Source organism: Amblyomma americanum, chromosome 1 (genome assembly GCF_052857255.1).
Source record: "Amblyomma americanum isolate KBUSLIRL-KWMA chromosome 1, ASM5285725v1, whole genome shotgun sequence".
Lineage (NCBI taxonomy): Eukaryota > Metazoa > Arthropoda > Arachnida > Ixodida > Ixodidae > Amblyomma > Amblyomma americanum.
Genome location: NC_135497.1, coordinates 196003812 through 196018008, shown reverse-complemented (window position 1 = coordinate 196018008; position 14197 = coordinate 196003812). Strand labels below are relative to the sequence as shown.

The following is a 14197-nucleotide window of genomic DNA, read 5'->3' as shown; positions in this document are numbered from 1 at the left end:
GACCTGAACTTGGCGAACAGCCTGTTTTTGCAATAGAAAGCATAAAAAAAGACCACAAGATAAAAACGTCAAACGAAATATGCGCATCAGATCATGCCCTTGTTTAAGAGGACTGAAGAAACTTCATTTAAAAAGAAAGAACAACGCCACGCATGCCATATATACATGTACGGGAATTAAACTTGTTATCGCTGTTGCTCAGAAACAGCCTTTCTCCTCTGACAATGACAAAGGAAACTCTTCTGGTTGCTTTTCACATTTTTCATCTCCCCTTAGAAATGCTTCCTGCGTTTCGGTGCTTTTTTCCGGTGGTCTTAATGTATATATTTTTTTCATTTCATTAGCGATTACCTTATAATTTCAAATTACTCACAGCCGCTGTTACTCTGTGTCCTACAACAATTAAAATTTTCTCGCCACGTTTCTGCTTATGGTGACGCTTTTGTGGCGCCTTGGCACTATATTCGAGCACTTTTCTTACCAATGTTACATTTTTGTGGGTTCTTTTTTTAGTTTGGGACCTAACAACAGTGAGGAGGAACTTTCTTCGGAGCAAACAGCGTCGTATAGTACGCCTCAAAAAGAAAACTCCCACGCTCACCACGGTTTCCAACTGCAACGCTGCAAGCTCAGGTGGGGTGCGGACGCCCTTAACAACGTAACGCCTGTGCTCGTGTGGCCGAGGCGAGCCTGGGTGCACAGCAGCTATCGCTGACAACGACCCACTTCAGGAGAGACAAGGACGGGAAATTAACTTCGAGAGCTTGTCCTATGTTTAGCTGAGAGGAAAAGCGTGAATGGTAGCTTAAATACAGTCGAGCCCACTTGTGACGAACTTGACGGTCACACGGTATCCGTTCGTTATATCCGATGTTCGTAGTAAGTATAACAGCTAAAATATTAAGTATAACAGCCAAAAAGACCCGCCGCGGTGGCTCAGTGGTTAGGGCGCTCGACTACTGATCCGGAGTTCCCGGGTTCGAACCCGACCGCGGCGGCTGCGTTTTTATGGAGGAAAAACGCTAAGGCACCCGTGTGCTGTGCGATGTCAGTGCACGTTAAAGATCCCCCAGGTGGTCGAAATTATCCCGGAGCCCTCCACTACGGCACCTCTTGCTTCCTTTCTTCTCTCAGTCCCTCCTGCATCCCTTCCCTTACGGCGCGGTTCAGGTGTCCGCCGATATGTGAGAGAGATACTGCGTCATTTCCTTTCCCCCAAAACCAATTATTATTATTATTATTACCGTTGGACATGTGGGCAAGCGCCGTTCTAAAACTCGTTTTGCTGACGTGCAGACGTGATCCCTAGCTTCCAGATAAAGTTAAAGGCCTCTGGAACAATTCCGAAACACCCACTCGAGCATCGCACACAGAATTATTCACCCACGCCGAAAATATAGCACTGGCAATTGCAAAGCGTGATATCATTAAGAGAATATAGTTAAACCTTACCTGCAGTTGTACCGGCGTCATACTCGGCGCTGTTGATCCCATCTTGAGGTTACGGTCTACTCATCAGTAAATATGACCTCCCCCCAATCGCCTACCGACCATTCTTCATGGGCTCGCGCCAAGTCCAGTCGAGCGCGCTTCCGCTTATCCGTTAAGTAGCGTGCCTGGTGTCTGGCTGTTCGGGTGTCCAACGATATGAGACAGATACTGCGCCGTTTCCTTTCCCCAAAAACCAATTACTAATTATTAACAGCCAAAAAGATTAATACCACCGAAAGTGGCGTTTATTTTTTGTGAAACTTCGTCATGCGCGTCTACTTGTTTAAAGCAGAGATTATGTACTGCAGCTCTTTCCAAGCTCTCCAGGGCTGTTATGTTCTCCGCGCCGAGACCCTTGCTGCCAAATATCAACTGTAGGGATGGGATGTAGCTATTCCTGGTCGAAGCGTCCACGGCAGCTGGTGGCACGTCGGCCACCGGGGCGTGCTTGGCCTTCAACGGCTTCCTCAAAGCACACGGCTCTGGAATGCGCAGCGCTGGGAGGCGACGGGCATAGAGGAGGACCCAAAACTGCGCGTACGCCACTGTGGCTCAGTGGTTGTGGTGCTCGGCTGCTGATCAGAAAGACGTGGGTTCGATCCCGCATTTCGGTGGAGGCGAAATACAAGAGGTCCGTTTGCAGTGCGATGTCAGTGCCCGATGAAGAACCCCAGCAGGTCAAAACTATATCCACAACGCTCCATTACGGCGACCCTGATAGCCCGAGTTGCTTTTGGAATTTAAGCCCCATAAAACAAACAAAGCTGCGCTGAGCGAACAGAGAACGACTCACTGACCGAAGCACTTGTACACGCCGCAGTGTGTCAGTATACATGGGTGCGCAAACATGCGATGTTTTAACCGCTGACGCCAGGGTGATGCTCACAATGCGCTTTCTTTTGACGCAACTGGAACATATATGCGGGAGGAATATAGGACCCGAGAACAGAGAATTCACACTGATTGCTCGGGTCCAGTGAGGAGCGAAACTGCATGAAGCGTCCACCGGTCGCGCCATGAACGGTCAGTCGCTTCTTTTTATAGCTAGGATATGCTACACGCACCATTTTCCAAACAAAGTTTTCTCTTTTCCGTTTCCCGTTGATGGAGAGCTTTGGCAAAGCGGGGACGTATATACCTGATTAACGTACGCCTGTTGCACACGCGCAGGCGTGGGCCCCACCTTGCTACTACTGCTCCACAGCGTACAACTGCGCGTGCGCAGCAAGCCTATGTTAATCCACGATGATAACATCCGCCTCGTGTCGAAGAGGACCGCGTTTTGAATCCCGGTGCCGCACAATTCTCCACCGGATAGAATAAAAAAAATCGACTATAATTGAATAGCCAGGCCTGGGCTGCGACCTGATCCTGGTGACCAGAGGCGACAGCGCACCTTCTCACTAAACAGGGTTTGGCCACCCTGTTGAGTACTTGACCATAACCTTCCATGTGAATACATATCCTGCATACGTCCAGGCTAATACATATTTCCGCATTGCTAAAACTCCCCGGTAACAGTTCCTGGCCACTCAGTCGGTGCGCAATGCCGACTCTCTGCACCAGATCCCTCCCAGAGCCTTCTGACGTTGGATGTGCACTGACTGTCTCAAGTGTTTCCTACTACGACCACAACTGCTGCAATTACGTAATTGTGTGCGTGCAAGCGATGACCCGGAAGCCAGAATCTAGAACAATGGCTGTGCGACTGCCGCTTGCGCGCCCCAGCGGCGTACTAACATCGCAAAGACCTGTTCCGTGACTTTTGCAGCGACGGCCTGTGCCTCGCCGCCTGCGATCCATAGGTTCTGTGCAAGCTTTTAAATCGCTACCAGCACGGTAAAAGAGTATAAATAGCAGGCCCTGTCCCCAGTGAGCCCATACAGTGATCGCTGTTTGCGTACATGGCCAGCAAGAAGACGCGAAGTGGCAGCCGTGTAGACATTGGGAGCCAGGCGTGTACTCTCCGCGGGGCAGTTTTCGAATTCCCTAGAAAACCGGATCTCAACGGAGGTTCAGAAGAAAAAAAGAAAAGCTGCTCCAGCGGGTTGCACGCGATAAGAAAAAGCCCCAAACCAACGTTGTTTTTCAGAGGAAAAAGCTGTCCAGTTGCTTGCATCAGACCATGCAAGCAGCATTCTCTGCGGATATTGCAGTGGTACAATCTGTATACGCAGCACGCTGCGCGTCGAGGGCATGCTTACAACACTGTGGGAAAAATAGAGAGAGAGAGAGATGCCCTTCTGGAAACGAAAGCACTGAGATTCATACATAGAGTTTCTTACTATTACCTAGAGGGAAAGCTGGCGCCCCGTTTACGGGAGTTTGCATGGTGCGTCCTCGAGACCACCTCAGGCACCATAGGCGCTCTAAGCATCATGGGGCGGAGAGCTAGCGACTGCAGAACCGCAACTTTTGGCCAAAAAATAATGCAAAAGTAAACGTTTTTCGATAATTAAGAATGCCCTAACATTCAATACCATGTCTATAAATTGCAACAAACCAGCAGAAAAGCGTGTAAATGCAAAGTTTGCCCAAAATAAGAGATAGCTTGCTCTCTCGTATTGGGCAAGTATTGCACACCACAGAAACTAATATTTCGCGCTTAACAGGCGCGCTTTTAATAGGAAGTATGTTTTAAAAAAAAATGTTGTTGCTTAAAAACATGAACAGGTTTTTTAATTGCATTTCGGAAAATAAAAACATTTTATTGGCGTCGTGTGCTGTTGCGTTTTCGCTACTATGGCTTTTGCGCACTACGTTCGCGCCAAAATCGTCTGCGCACGGGGCGCGCCTCAGACGGAATCGGGCACCACAGTAACACCACTCTGCGTTCCCGAAAAAATCCGACTGTCCCGCACCAAGTAGCTCACCGGCCCATGATGCTTTGAGCTTCCATAGTGACTGAGGTGCAGCGCCGCCAGCTTTCCCTCTAGTTAATAGTAAGAAACTCTACGGGTTCATAGCGCTTTTCTATATATACATATACAGGGTCTTTCACCCAGGAATTATCATAGTTTTTAAAAATAGGCTTTCTGAGTTAGAAGAGCGCTTTTTTTGGCATAGCATTGTAAGCGGTCTAGTACATCGGAATAAGCTAAGACGTGCTAACTAGCAGGGTGGTTAACTAATATTGAATTAATTATTTAGAGACGTGCAGTCCACCGAAAGTAATATCCATATAAATTTTTTAAATCTTGAAGACGCGGTTACCCTCGGCGCTGTGGCCCAACAAATTTTGGCTACATCGCGGCACAATGCATGCGCTTTCGAAAATGTTGCAGGAAAAGCAACCTCTCCAGTACACGTAACTCACTCGAAACAACCATAATTTGTAAGGGCCACAGCGCCGAGGGTAACCGATTTTTCGAAATTCTGTAAACTGATATAGATATTACTTACGGTGAGCTACACGCATCTCAGTGGCCTAACAGTAATAGTTAAAAGTTAACTATTCAATAATAGTTAACCAGCCTTCTAAGAGTAAGTACCTCTTAGCTGTATTCTGATGTACTTCACCACTGACAATGCTATGTTGCTATGAAAACGCGCTCTTCTAACTGAACAAAATCCCTTTTTTTTTTAAATTGTGTGCCGTCTTAGGTGAAACACCCTGTATATTTACATACGTATACTCCTTCAAATGTTCCTTTTTTCCAGGAATTATAAAGGGAGTGAACTTACTGCCGACGCCGCAACCTGCCTTGTGCACACCATTCCCACGCGACGGCCCATAGCAAGATCATAGCGTTCACAAACGAATACGCATGCCCGTTGCATTCTGGGTGTCGGGGCCAAAGGCAGAATATGTCCGAGTGTTCGTGCCGACACCAGTGTCTGCTGTCTCCGACGTGCTCTGTGGCCGAATACGGTATTTTTTCGGAGTGGTAAGGAACAAATACGCGGCTCACGAGACAAATTACGGGCACATTGTATTCATTCCTCAATTAGTACGAATCTCGGGGAAACTAATGAAAAAATAAACATCGTCGATGCGCACGCTGTACGGGGAAGTTCCAACAGAGATGCTCGACTCCATTATTTCTACCCCACTAGCGATGAATAAGGCGCGAGAAGAGGGCTGCTGCGGACTGGTTGGCACATATTGGCGGAGAGGACGTGACAGAGCTTAAGACGAGACGCAGGGAACATGTTTACTTCATAAGCCGCGTTTACATGAATGTGTTAGTAGCGTGTCGCCTTTCCTAGCGTATCGCGTGGAGCCGATGCGCTGCTGTTTACACGTACCGCATCAAGTTTGGCGGGACAGCCTTCCAAACCCGTTTCCATTCACCATTCTCGATCTACCCCCGTCTGGCGCATTGATGCGACGTGCTTTCCTAGCGCATTATCACCGTTTACATGAATTCGATGCGCTAAAAACTTGGCGCGATGCGCTGCTGTCGCGTTCATGCAGAAACGCGGCTATATTCTGCCTCACGTGTTGCAATAAATCATTTGATTGCTAGTCAGCGGTAGTGTGTGTCTCGTTCCCCGTTGCCGTCTTAAGCGATGTTACCTCCTCTCAGTGGATAAGGTGCGACCGACCATGAGTCAGTTGCCAAAATTAATCTATATATCCTTTTACGCGATAAAGCAATATTTTGGGCTACGTCACACACTGTCGTGGAAAGCTCGGGATCAGTATCGATTTCCAGAGTATTCATACCGGGGCCTCAATACAATGCGATTTCCTCGGCGTCCAGACTACAGCTCATTCTCACACTGCCTATCTGTGAAATGTTCGTTGTTCGATTTCTGGCTGCTGCTGTATGAGTATGACCAGGCGATTTGTGCGTCACTAAGCAGTTACGTTGACGCCACCGAGGTGGTGGCAATGCGGAGGTTACATGACCGAGCGTGAAGCCTGCTTTGAGATAAACGCGCCGAATGGAAGCTAAATGTGAACATAGGGAGGTAAACTGTATTCCTTGAAGTTTTGTTGCGAACACTCAATTTTTTTTCCTTTTTTGTTCTCCCAACCACATTTTATTTTTTTCCGGCTGCTGAAAGGTGGAAAACAATGGGGTACGCAGGAAACCGCCCGTCGACGCATTTGTGGGCGTTACACGTGCGAGGAACCAACAATCAAGCTCCATCAACGCACGGCCGTGGAACCCTTCGACTCAACGCTCATGGCACTCTGGCAAAGAAGGCCCTGTCTGCGAACGACACAGTAGCAACGGAGCGGACGTTCGTCTTTTCGGCGACTAGCACCAGCGTCGTAAAGCTTTCTCTCTGTTTCCCGCCCCCCGCGGCGCAGCTGTTTAACACGCGCGCAATACGAGCCGTCGGCGTGAGCCCATCCGGAGGTGCTTCTTTTTTCCTGCATTTCGCCATTTAACGAAGACGAGCGCGGAAATCGTTCTTCCGACCGCGACCCGCGCCGCGCTGAAAGCAACGCCGAGCGCCTGGGTCGGCCGGAAAGGCGGCGGGGACGCCGGTCCGCAGCCCGCCACGCAGGGGCCCCCGAGAGACGCGTGGCGAAAGTGGCCCGCTTTAGCGCGCGGTTTCCCGCGGCGGTGCCACGTCGGCTCCGCTAATCAGGACCACTTATCGACAAGTGTTTTCGGAGCCCCGCAGCGCGGCCGCCGCGCTGACGTCGCTACGTCGGGACGCATCCTCAGCCGCAATTCACGGCGCGGCCGGCGAATGCTCGTGCTCTAGCTAGCTGCTATACGCCGTGCGCTCGGCACTTTCTTGTCGGCTATGGCCTCTGTTCCCTTAAAAAAAAAAAATTGCTTTCTTCACCGCTGACTTAGAGTCCCAGAAGCTAAGCGAGGTGGCAGAAATAAGCGCCATTCTGCGGGCCGGGCCCAATTACTGCTAAATTTTACCCGCGTAACGCCTCAGCAAACACTGCACTGTTATAAAGTTGCACTTTCTTTGGCGCTAATGCGGCTCGTTCTTTCGCCACGATAAATTGCTGCCAAGGAGAGAAACAGTTCTTAGCGCCTGTGTTGCGTGGACACTGCCCCCGCTCTTTTGCGGTGTTCCTTCGTTTATTCGTCTAGCAAGTCTCTCACCCCTTAAGTCCTTCCGTTTGCGCATGTAGTAACCTAGCATTTTCCTCAACCGCCGCTACTGTTGCCTTTTGTTTTTCCGAGGGTGCTTCTTCTTACCGCATACCTTTCTCCTGTCCCACTTGAGACAACTGGTCCTCCCTGCGCATGATCTCCGAAAATGTGGGGCAAGTTTACGTAGCGTAAGAAGCGGTTTCTTCCATGCCGATACAGCTAGTTAGGCATGCGTTAAACGACGCCGATACCAACGAGAGGCATCGTTCAAAACACTGAAGCCTTACTACCGCCTTGCTCGCGACGTACTAAACGCAGAAGACAAAAGGCCCACTCGTCGCATACACAGAAGAGCTCGACGCGACAGATGGCTCAGCGGCTGACTAGTGTTTAGAGGTCCAGTGACTTTTAAGCTGACTGTATAGGCCCTCGCTTTGTAAGAATCTTCACGACCGTTCTCGGCAGAACTTGGTGTCGTTGCCGTGGCCGGTGAATGGAGGCAGTCCTATAAGACTGTAAACGTAGCACACTCGAGTGACACTTGATACTCTGCGCTGCGCGCAGATAGCGTTCCGTCTCCCACATCCTGCGTTGTCTACCCAGTGGATATATGATACCTCGAGGAAGAGGTCAATGGCTCTTGAAATGACAAATGAGACACTGCAGAGCGAGAAGGCAAGTAAAAACGAATAAAACGAAATAAATAAAAACGCTGTCCTTAAGGGGTTAACACTCGTGCTTGGTTCTTTCTCCCCCCTCTCCCCCCTTGTCCTTAAAGTTTATTTCTCTTTGATTCAATATCTTGTTGCAGGTGTGCAACTCAGCGAGCTGCCCAGATCAACGACAGCATTTCAAAAAGGACACGGGTTCAGAGAGACACGGACACAAAAAATGTTTGTACTATCCTTGTCTTTTTTTTACGTGTTCTTTTTGCGACTCAGCAGTCGTTGGTCGATCATTACGAATATCCAGCAAGCCCAAGCAACCATTCTGGCGCTTTTCAGGCTCTGCATCGGTCGCAATTTACAAAAAAAAAAGATGGCGGCAATAGTTCGAAAATGAACCCTTCATATTGCAAACGCCTCGTTATAAAGCACTATGGCAAACGCCGCGTTGTAAATACACTATTAGAAGCGCGAAACATAGTCAACGAGCCCACAAAGAGTGGAATAAAACTATGAGGATAAGGATGACGATTGGCGGTGCTCAATAGCGCGAGGGCAACGCTGAGTAGAAGAGGCAGCCTTGTGTTGTCGATGAGTACGTGATTGTAAGATGGCTAGATTCGTAGGCAATGCATAATATTCAATGGCACGAACAGAACGGGTCAATGCGGGAGAACATGGCGGAACAAGAGCTTGAGTCGCTGTTTCTATTTTATTTTCACCGTCATCGAACAAAGGTAGATAGCCAAAGGCAGCAACTATACCTACAAGGTCGTGTTGCATTTAAAAAAAAAAGAGTGCTGAAGCGCTCTCGCATTCTTGATTCAGCGGGGCTAATTTAATATATATATATATATATATATATATATATATACATATATATATGTATATATATATATATATATATATATATATATATATATATATATATATATATATATATATATATATATATATATATATATATATATATATATACACTAAACGATATCGCTTTGTTTGTGTCAACTCTACCCTCGATGTTGTTGTCGTAGCATCGAAAAGATTCACCCCCCCCCCCCCCCCCTCCGGAACTCGGCACTTTAATAAGCCGTCATGTCGCGCAAAGGCTCCTAAAGAACATGAATATAAATTTAGTGTCCCATGTGGTGCACGCGTCGGCGGTGTTGTTCACTGCAGCATGCGTCTAAAATAGAGTGCGACTGGCCCGTGAATGAAGCAGCGGCATATCTGCGGTCAGCAATCTCGGCTGATGGATTCTCGCGATACGGGGCCCTTGTATCGATTCTTTATCTCGAAGGCTTCCCGCAAAAGACCGCGAGGCCGTCCGGTCAAGGGGTCCCCCGCCACTCAAGCCGATCGGCCAAGACGTGTTCGGCGGTCGCAGGCCGATTAGATTGCAGCGGCGCATGACTCGGTCGCCAAGCCCTTCTGCGCCCTGAAGAAAGCATGCAGCGTGGAGCCGGTAACAACGTGTCCACCATGCCGCAGAGGAAAATATTTCAAGCGCAATTAAGTTTAGCGCCACTGGGTGTTTTCGAGCACGAGACCCATCTAGCGAAGAGACTAAAAAAAAAATTACTGTTCGCGTTACACGAAGAAAAAAAAGCCGCAGTTCTCTAAAAACGACGTGGCCTGGTGTCTTCTGGCGAGTTCATTTGTAGGAAAATGTTTAAGAAAGTAAATCATATATGGCGGTTGAACCGGAGAGCTTACTTGGAAAGAGAAAATTCGCTATACGGCTCTGGTTTTCCAGAGACAGCTGTGTATGAGCGCTACGGTCAGAAGGGCCTAAAAGTGTCCCATTTGTGCTCGCGGTCCGAGCCCTGTGCTATGGTCACATTGGCAAGAGGGCACACATGATGGCGGAATCGTCCCAGAGCTCGTGTCTTACACTCTAAAGTTGGTGGCAGTCACCGAAACTTGTAAATTCAGGCGCGTTCACGAACTACAGGACTCCGAGCGAAGGTCATCGGTCCACGCTTCACAGTAAAGCCAATGGCCGAGCTCGCGGTTCCGAATGCCACATATACCGATCGCGGTTCGATGGAAGCCCGTAAACGAACATTTAGACGTTTGCTTGTCTCAGCAAACTGAGGCGCCTCATGTTCTGCGCGCAAGCTATACGCTAATCCGCAAAAGAGATTAATGCTGTGCGTGTCGAGCAATTTCGTGCACATCATGCATGCTTGCACACAGTCTGCTTGAAACTTCCGGAGCTTAAGAAACTGTCCAAGTTTTGCGTGTGCCCTGAGCATATGCCCTTCAACCTCAAAACCTGCAGGGCGCCCTGTAGTCTCTGAAAGGCAGGTGGAAAGCGATACAAAGTGTAAGCTCTCGTACACCAGAAAAGGTGCAGAGCAACCAAATGTTTGGTACTGCACGAAAAGGTTTGATGTACGATAAACATCATACACCACACGTATCTGCACTGCGAATCGAAAGAACTAAGCGAAAGTTGTGCACACACACACACACAAATGGAAGAAAACTTAGCAAGAAAAAAAAAGGCAGTATATTGGGAAAAGAGTTCTTGATTGAGCAAGACACCATACTTCCCAAAATAAGGCGGGTATAAAGAATCGGAGCCATCCAGGTCGAAACTGGGCCCGTTGCTGCCCTGTACCGATGGGGCGCAGCTAACACAAGGTTCCTAGACAGAGCCTCAGCAGGACACCGTAAAAGTTATAGCATTCATGCACCTCGTGTGTTAAAAACAGATTCACATGTGCGTCACCTGACGGCAGACGGTTTCAGGAGTTATCATCGTCCTGAAAACTTCGGACGCGAAGTGACACACGAGCAAAGAACAGCAAAAGAGAATAGTTAGTGAAATAAATAGAAAATGTCTATAGCTATAACCACCGATTAAAATTTTCAGTCCTGAGCGAGCAACTTTAAACTGAGTTAAACTGCCACTTCTCCTCTTCAACGCTTCCCTTAAATATCCCGCAGCGTCACACGAAAAATGCAACCGTTCGTCAGCACATCTTGGCCTTGCGGAAAACTGGCCTTCTCTAGACAGTCCATCGTGCAGATGATACCGTTTAATAAACGTTACGGATGAATCTGATTTTGAGTCAATTTTATTTTGTCAATACGTAAGTTATGGTGATACCATTTAGGCCCTTTGCACTCCTGCTATACAATCGTGGGCCCACGCGAAGCTTCAAGAACCACCGATGAGGCTGTCTGTACCACTGGCGATATATCAGGCGCGGGGATCAGACTAAGTGTTTGCCGCACTGCGCGGCTCAGAAGCAGAGCAGGCAAAAACAGACACTTGGACTGTTTAGTCTGTAGTAAGCGCGCATACGCTGACCGGGCATGAGAAGCGCTGCGCAAGGTCTCGTGTTTTTCCTGCTGCACAAACTCGAGTTCGGGGGGCGCCGCTGTAGAAAACAGATAGTGCCCTGGCAGAGAAACGATAGCGGCCCTATGCTTTCCACTGCGGTCGGTGAGTTCACTCACAGATGCGCCCCGGCACGCTTTCTATCGCTGGTGCCGGAGGCCAAAGAAGGGAGGGCGAACGGCAGATGCGCTGGAGCGGTGAGCCTCGAGACGTGCGGCACGCTACAGCGCGCAGCTCAGCGACGTCCGTACGAGCGCCCTTGAATAAATAACACGCGACATCGGCAGAGCCTGGAACGCGACGCTACGAAGCCGACGCCTGTGAGAGGCTGCGCGGAGGAAAACTACGTGCATCATGCAGAAGAAGAGAGCACCCGCTCCGGTTTATATACCGATAGAGTTCGCACTGGTTGCCTACAAGCCTGAGCTGTTTCGCGCCGCTCATTGAAAGGCACATTGAAGGAACAGAAACTGAAACGGCGACTGGGACGAAAACGGCCGCATGAGTTGGCACATATTCCATGAGCGGTGCGAGCAGGATGTTGCGCATCCTCTTCGGCGACGTCGCAACATTTACACATGCGCCAGACATCGCTGCATGTGAGCACATGTTTCGTTCGCCCGTAGCCGAATACTGTGTGCGATGCTGAATAATTTGAGACCCCGTAGGAGCGACAACATGGAGACAGTGTGAAGTAAGCGCGCGGCCACGGACACTGGGATATCCCTTTTCTCTGGGGCCCTTCTTGAACGTCGATCGAAGACGCCAAAGTCGAGCACGCAAGCGATCTCAGCATGGGCTCATGACTTCGCTCCGATGCGGTCGCAGCCGAGACACTCGACGCGAAAAAAACGAAGGAGTATCAAGTGAAAGGAGTTCGAAACTTACTGGGAAAATTTCTCCCTCCTGCGGCTATTGACTGTGTATCGACAAACGCTGGAAGCAGAAGTTCAGATTCTCTACCAACACATTGAGAGCCAAATACAAGCAGAAATGGGAATTCTACTGGCGCTACCGATTTTCTCTCGAGACCCGAGCCCATAGGTCCTAGTGCGCGTTCATTTGTTCAATACTACATTCGTGACGTGCGCGTGTCTGTCCAGACACCATATATGGAAGCATTAAAGCTAGTCACAGTTACTGCAACTGCTGCCGTCAAACCACGTGGTGAGGGTTTCGCAGATTTTGTCGATCATCAGGCAAACTTTAAGGCGCTGGGACTAGCACCTGACGATCAGCGCATGACTAAGAAGTTTTTTACCATAAAAAAAGGCTTGAGGCTCTTGAGAACGCATAAATATTTAGAGAAATGTTTCAGAGCTGAACATACGAAGCTCTGAAGACACTTAGCGACTTTCGCTGACGCTACAAAAACGCTGCGACAAAGCGTTAGTGGCACATGTAGGCGGAAACCTCGCGCCCTGCAGTGGCTACAGCTGCCAACGCGACCAGAAAATCGTAGTACGCATACTGCCATGAGTTACTTCGAGCGCTCATCACTTTTTTTCGGAGGACGTTAGAGATGCAGCTCTCCAGCCTTCGGAATACTGCGTCGCTTGGGAAGAAGCTCCGCAGTCACGGCTCACAGTGTCAGGCAGCAGACAAGAACTGAACCCCGGGCACTCACCGGCGAGGCAGGCGATTGCCGCCAGAAGCCAGGGCAGCAGCAGCCGGGTCCGGGCCATGGTGGCGGCGTGTGCTCGGAGGGCCGACCTATCGCCTCTGAGCGCTCGACGTTCGCCGCGCCGCGGAGGCAGGGGCCGCCGGTTGGTTGACCTTCAGATAAGAGCGGCCGGGATCGCGATGATATTTCACCGAGGCTCGATGGTGCGGCTGATAGGCGCTGAGTGCGGAGCCCTGCGCCTGGACCATCGCATCCGAGCCGCGGCCGGTCGAGCAGGCGGGCGACCGAGCAGCGGGCTAGCCCCGATCTGGCCTTGGCCTTGCGCAGGGGAGGACCAGCAGCGGCCGAAAAAGGCAAAAGTGGTCCTGCCAGTTCGCCCTTCTTCCGGGTGAGGGTCGGCCGCCGGCACCGTTGCTCGGCGCGCACTCCTCGCCCGGAATGCCGATGCTAATAGAGGGGCCGCCGCCGCCGCGACGCTCGGGCGCGCTGCCGCCGCCACCATGACTGCGCAGCCCAGATCAATGGGACGCACCGCGCTCCAAGGGCGCCCCCGGCACGTCCTCGGCTCGCAGACGGCACCGCTGCCGGAGTTCAGCGGCCCCGCTGTTGTGCGACTGAGCAGATTGTTGCAGGCAGCAGGATACATCGCCCGCCAGGACGCAAGAAAGACGACAGGACGCAGCGCTTTCGCCTGTCGTCGTTCTCGCCTTCTGTCCTCGCTTTCGTTGTACACGCTTGGTTTACCGGCTAGGTTGCAAGAAGCCTTTACTCGCTACATCACGGCGCCTTTATATCTGCTTAAGAAAGCGGCCCACACAACGCTGACCCGCCAGTTCCACAACACTCCGCCAAGAAGCTGCGACGAAATTAGCAGTTATCAAACTTCCGCCGCCGCCCGCACCAGCGCGCGCGCATTTCCGCTCGCGGTGATACTCGAGGCAGAACTGGGTGGAAGGGTGGGAACAATACTTGGCCCGTCTGGTTTGCTTCAAGTGAGGCGGCCGCCTTTCGCTGCAGGCGAAACGCAAAAAGGTGCCCGTGTGCTGTG

The 14197-nt window shown here is 50.3% G+C and overlaps 1 protein-coding gene across 1 annotated transcript in view; it reads right to left on the bottom strand.

Moving 5' to 3' along the window:
- Mtp (microsomal triacylglycerol transfer protein) overlaps positions 1–13765 on the bottom strand; it is a 69088-nt gene extending 55323 nt beyond the window's left edge. The window contains exon 1 of the mRNA XM_077648210.1: positions 13153–13765. Coding sequence (XP_077504336.1) covers positions 13153–13210 — 58 coding nt within the window. The 5' untranslated portion in view covers positions 13211–13765. The remainder of the gene's footprint in view (positions 1–13152) is intronic.
- Between the last annotated feature and the right edge of the window lie 432 nt (positions 13766–14197).